Source organism: Bos indicus x Bos taurus, chromosome 8 (genome assembly GCF_003369695.1).
Source record: "Bos indicus x Bos taurus breed Angus x Brahman F1 hybrid chromosome 8, Bos_hybrid_MaternalHap_v2.0, whole genome shotgun sequence".
NCBI classification, from domain to species: Eukaryota; Metazoa; Chordata; class Mammalia; order Artiodactyla; family Bovidae; genus Bos; species Bos indicus x Bos taurus.
The window spans coordinates 85,115,468-85,120,837 of record NC_040083.1 but is presented as its reverse complement, the minus strand read 5'-3'; the positions used below and the strand labels follow the sequence as shown (position 1 = coordinate 85,120,837).

At 52.6% G+C, this 5,370-nt stretch overlaps 1 protein-coding gene across 1 annotated transcript; it reads right to left on the bottom strand.

Annotated features, from left to right (window-relative positions):
- Positions 1–574: 574 nt before the first annotated feature.
- On the bottom strand, positions 575–868 carry LOC113897866 (cystatin-B-like). The gene has a single exon (XM_027550813.1). It carries the CDS (start codon positions 866–868, stop codon positions 575–577), a length of 294 nt encoding a protein of 97 aa, XP_027406614.1.
- Between the last annotated feature and the right edge of the window lie 4,502 nt (positions 869–5,370).

Below are 5,370 nucleotides of genomic sequence, written 5' to 3'. Positions count from 1 at the left end.
TTGTTGTGATCCACACAATCAAAGGCTTTAGTGTAGTCAATGAAGCAGAAAGAAGTGAGTGCCAGGGACTGAGAGGAGTGGGGATTGTGGAGTTAATGTTTAATGGGTACAGTTTCTGTTTGGTTTCACAACATTGTGAGTATAAGTGCTGCCACTGAATTTTGTACTTAGAGTGATTAATATTGAAAATTTTATGCTGTACACATTTCACTACAATTGAAAATAATGTAATATGCCAAAAAACGTTGACTGGGATGCTTTAAGTAGGTGAATTGTATCATATGTGAATTATATCAACAATAAAGCTTTTTCAAAAAGCAATCAATTTTTTACATTTTGTGTGAAGACAGAATATATATATATATATGTATTTAAAGATAACAGAAGCCCTCCTTGAAAGTAATTTAGTTAGGATCATTTATTGGATGGGGAAAAAATGAACACAACGAAAGCTAGGAACAGAGACCCCCAAGATGTGGGTCTCACCCCCACCCCAAGTGGCACCGTCTGTGGTCCCAGTCAAGTTTGCAGAGGCGAGACCCATGTGGGAGATGGACTCTGTGTAAAATCAGGACTAGAAGCACGTCACTTCGTCGTGTCTGCCTTTGTGGATCTGGTAGCTGGTCAAGGCCACTGGCTTGTTCTCCTGTGGAAGGCTTTCCAACACTTGAATGTGCACGAAGTCATCATCCATTTGAACCTTGATGAAGAAGGTCCTCCCAGCAACCCCTTGGCTTTTGAACTCCACAGCATTGAACACCGGGAACTTCTTGTTTTCCTTCTCTTTCAGCGGAGACTTCACTTTGTCAGCAATGGCCTGGATCTCAGCCGTGGCCAGCTGCTTGGTGGGGGGTGCACCACACATCATCTCAGTGGTGGGTCCGTGGACACCAGGAGGTGGTCATGGAGCGGCAGTCATGCTGCACCAGCGATTGCGCAGGAGCAGCGGACACTCACAGGAATTTTATGTGCATTTTATTGTACATAAATTATACTCAATAAAGCAGCTAACAAAACTAAGTATCAATTACTTTGATAAAAATAAAAATTAAATTTTAAGAAAAAAATTATTTCTCAATCATTGAACAGTACAGATTTAATACAGAGGGAAACAAAGCTTCCCGCTGTGTCCCTGCTGCCCTGAGATGCATTCATTCAAATGCGAATCAAATGCCTATCACTTAGCATATACCAGGTGAGCTGTGACCTGAACACATGCCTCAGTTTATCTCACTGGCCTTAGGAAGCAAGCAGTGAGACACTGAGATGCAAGAAAACAGAAACGGGACCCATAAAATGGAATAACAATAATGTCTGCTTCAAAGGATTAATATAAGTATCTTAGAAAAGGCTTAGCAGTATCGGGCATGCAGAAAGGGCTAGATACACATCAGCTACTTAGGGGGGACCATGGTCCCAGTAAGGGACACATGGTCGTTGCCTGGACCTTTGACACATAGCAAGAGGGGAGACCCTGCGTCAGGAGAGAAAGGTGAGGGCAGAGACCAGGCCTGGAGGCTAGCAGTGACCTTGGTGCACCTCTTGGTCCCTGAGAAGGTCTGGGGTCATGGCAGGTAAGTAATCTGGGAGGGGTACGCAGTGCCGGGAAGAGACATAGGAGCTGGTCCTGGGACCTTGGCTGAGCCCAAAGTGGAGACCAGGGGCCCCATGACCATACCGAATTACAGTACTAATACTTTATTCAGCCCCATTCCAAGACTGGGGGTATCCATGTCTTTACCTGGAAAAAATAGTGGGAGCTACTTGGTGAGGCAGTGAGGAAATGGAAGAGGAAAAAGGGGCTCATATTCCCCACCTTGTCCTCAGCCTCCCCATGGCATAGTGCTCTAGGGTCTGCCCACCCCCTCAACCCCAGGGACCCAGCCCACGCCCCTTCTGCCCTCTCAGATCCGTCCATCCCACCAGGCCCGCCCCCTTGCCCCGCTTGGACAGCCTGGCTGGGCTATGAATAGCACATGGCCCTTTTCCTTTCCAAATATAAAATGTTTGCTTTCAATCAGGGGCGTCTGGGGAAATGGAAATTATAGGATTGGAGAGTGTCCTTGGGTAAAGAAATACCTCGAATGCCGAAACCTCGCAGGGCCTCTGATTAGGGCTGGAATAATTCCTGCTGTAATATAAACAATCCTTGCTCGGCTAATGGGGGGCGGGGGAGCGGGGCCAGAAAATAGGGGCACATGCTGCCTCTTTGTTCTCTCCCCTCCCAGCATGCCTGTGTGGCTGGGCCAGGGCTCGGGGTCCAGAGCAGACAGCTTGAGAGCCTCAGGACATCAGAAGCCTCGGCTTCTGGGGTGCTGAGGGCCCATGGGTGAAACCCTGCCCCAGGGTCCCCTGCCCCTGCCATAGTGAGTGGCAGACAGATTCTCCATGAGGAGCAGCCAGCCCTGGCCCCTTGGTCTTCTAAGGCTTCAGAGGCTTGGACCTGCTCTGGGGGCTGACGAAGAGTGCGGGGTAGGGGGTGGGGTGGGGGGAGGCCATCTGAGTAGATGACCAGGGAGAGAGGAGAGGAGCCTGGGAAAATGGCTCTGAGCAAAGTTTCCCAAGTGGTTGGTCAGTTAGTCAGCAAATACTTCTCAGTGTCTCCCTGAAGCACCAGGATGTGAAGTTGGTAAAGGCACTTTCCCCACCCTGGAGGGGCACAGGATCTGTCTGGTAAATACACCACCAACAAACCATGAGCCTGGCAGCAGTGGCTTAGGACAGAGGCCCTGGGAAGGGGCTTTGCACATCCCAGTGACTCCCAGCTTACATACAGGAGGGACAGCTCCCTGCCACTCAGAGCATGAAGGCTGTGCCTCGGAGGCCCTGCCTATGTCTTCAGCATTGTGCAATCAGCTCTCAACATCCCATTAGCTGGCCTGGTTAGCTAGCACCTCAATTAACCAGAGCAGGGAATGTCCTCAAAATCAGTATGCATTTGATAACATGCAGCTCCAAAGCCAAGCTTTTTTTTTCTCTTTTGCAGAGGAACCTCTCAGGCTAACAGCTCTTCTTGACACCTCATTCTCAAATGTATAGTTATCTTGATGCAAAGCACTAAGAGAGAGAAAGCAGGTCAAGCTCCTCATAAAACAGAGAAACTGGGAAACTGTAGGAAGCATTTGTAAAGATTCACATGTCACAGACCTATGTGGCCATGTAGGTTACAGTCAAACCATGCTGAGGACACAGCCAATCAGTCTAGGGGCAGGGGCTGGGAAGGGTACTGGCTTGCTGTGTCTCTATGGCTGCAGCCTCTTATCTGTAAAATAGGTGCAAATGGCAAAGGGAAACCAGCCAAGGTGATTCTGAGGAAGATGAACCAGGTGTGATTTGTGGAGGATCTGGTCCTATCCTGATGGAGCTAGGGGTCCTGGGGGAACCTTCAGTCCACAGGCATGGCTGGCTCATGGAGTCCAGCCCAACACCCAGTTCTAAGAGTGGCCAGTCAAGTTGGCCCCCACGTACTGAAGGCCCAGACGGTGTGAACACAAGAGGAGACCTACAATGCAGGCTGGTGTCTCTGAAGAGAAGCGAAGGTATGGTCAGGGCAAGGAAAGAAGCTGGGGCTTCTGGATGGTTGGGAGGGGAGGCTGTTAGCCCCAGGCCTGAGAGCTGGGCCTGCTCTGAGGGAGGGGCTGGGAACATACCTGACCACTCTCTCCCACCTTCCCATCTCCGGCTGCTGCCTCCCAGGATGGATACTCAGGATGGTTGGGATGCAACTGGTGGGTCCAGAGCAGGTGAAGGAGGGGAAGAGAAGAAGCGGGCAATGTAGGGACACCTGCCCAGTGCTCCCCAACAGTGGACACACACTCCCCCAAGGGGGCAGGGGCTGCAGCCAGACCTCTGCCGAGTGACTGAGTGATGGGACTTGACCCTCACATGGCAGCTCCACATCTTAAGTGAGAACATGTTGAAAACCCTTCAACGTGGGGAAGCATTTGCAGGCCTGCTCAGAACCCCAACTGGTGGCCGCCCTGCAGCTTGGAGCCGGCAGGAGGAAGCCATCACCTGCAGCAGCGGCTCCTGGGGGTGGGGGCGGGGGTGGGGGCCCTGCCCAGGAGGGTGGGGTGGGAATAGGCCCCAGGAATGTAATGGCAGCATTCTCCTAGGCAGATGGGCCCCCCACCCACACACCCTGGGCCGCCAGCGGTTCCGTATTTATACTACATTAATAATGGTTTAAACGTTCTCATAAATAGATGCTGATTAATTGGCAATCCATTTGCTGAAGCCTGGGCTGCCAGACGGTTTCCTGGAGGCCCGTTCCACATCCCGATAAACACCATCAGGGAGCAAGGCAGGCGCTAATGTAGTGGGCGTCCCTCCCGGGCCGCAGCCCGAGAGCAATTCCTCAAGCCTGAAAGGGCCCGACCTGGAACTCCAGCCTCACACAGCAGGGCGCCAGCCGGGTTGGGCCCAGTCCACCCCCAACAGGCTTTGGCTTCAGCCCCGCCCCCTGAGCTGGTCCTGGTGGACAGTGCCCCTACTGCAGTGCTCCTGACATCGAAGAAAAGATCGGTCACCAAGGATCTGAGCTTGAGGGCCGGAACCCTTGCTTGTTGGTTCACCTATTCCTTCACTCATTCAGGCTGTCAGTCATTTCTTCATTTAGAGGAGTCTGCCCCTGGACAAGCCTGGAGGGTGTCAGGGAAGGGCCTGAGGACTGGGAGCCCCTTCACAAGGCCCTGGACTCCTGGGAGACCATTTTCAGAGGATGCCTGGTGGATGGAATCCCTCAGGTGTGAACCAAGGGCAGAAACTCTGTGCTCCCAGTTAGTAGGGACTTAGCTGAGCATCACTGCCCATGGATGGCCCTCCTGAGGCATGTTTACTCCTGCCCTCTCTCAGGTCTCCCAGCTCTGCATCCCCAGCCTGCATGGCCCGCTTCCGGTTCACCTGGCAGATGCCCCTGTACTTTCCAGGCTGAGCCCCAGCCCCCTCCCCTGTAGGATGGGGACTCCATTGCACCTTCACACAGGAGCCCCTTCCCAGCCCAATGTCCCTGTCCCTAGTGTGGCAGCCCACAGTCTGCTCATGTTCTGGGACCCCCGCCACACCAGCCATTACTGAATGCTGTTTCATAGGGTCACATGCCCCACCCCCCTCCACAGATGGGACCACTGACATCTGACAGTCACCTGCCCAAGGTCACCTGGCGGGTAAGTGCCACAGTCAGGACTCAAACCCCAGGTCCACTAGAGAGGGTCCTAACTATTGCCATGCTGCCCGATGCTGGGTTGTTGAAAGAATGAAAGCAGGAGGGATGAATGAATGAATTCTACCAGCCCAGATCCAGGGAGCAAAGGGGTTGGGGGAGGGGCCTCCCCGGTGACTGGTTTTTAAAACTCAGGCAGACCCTGAGCC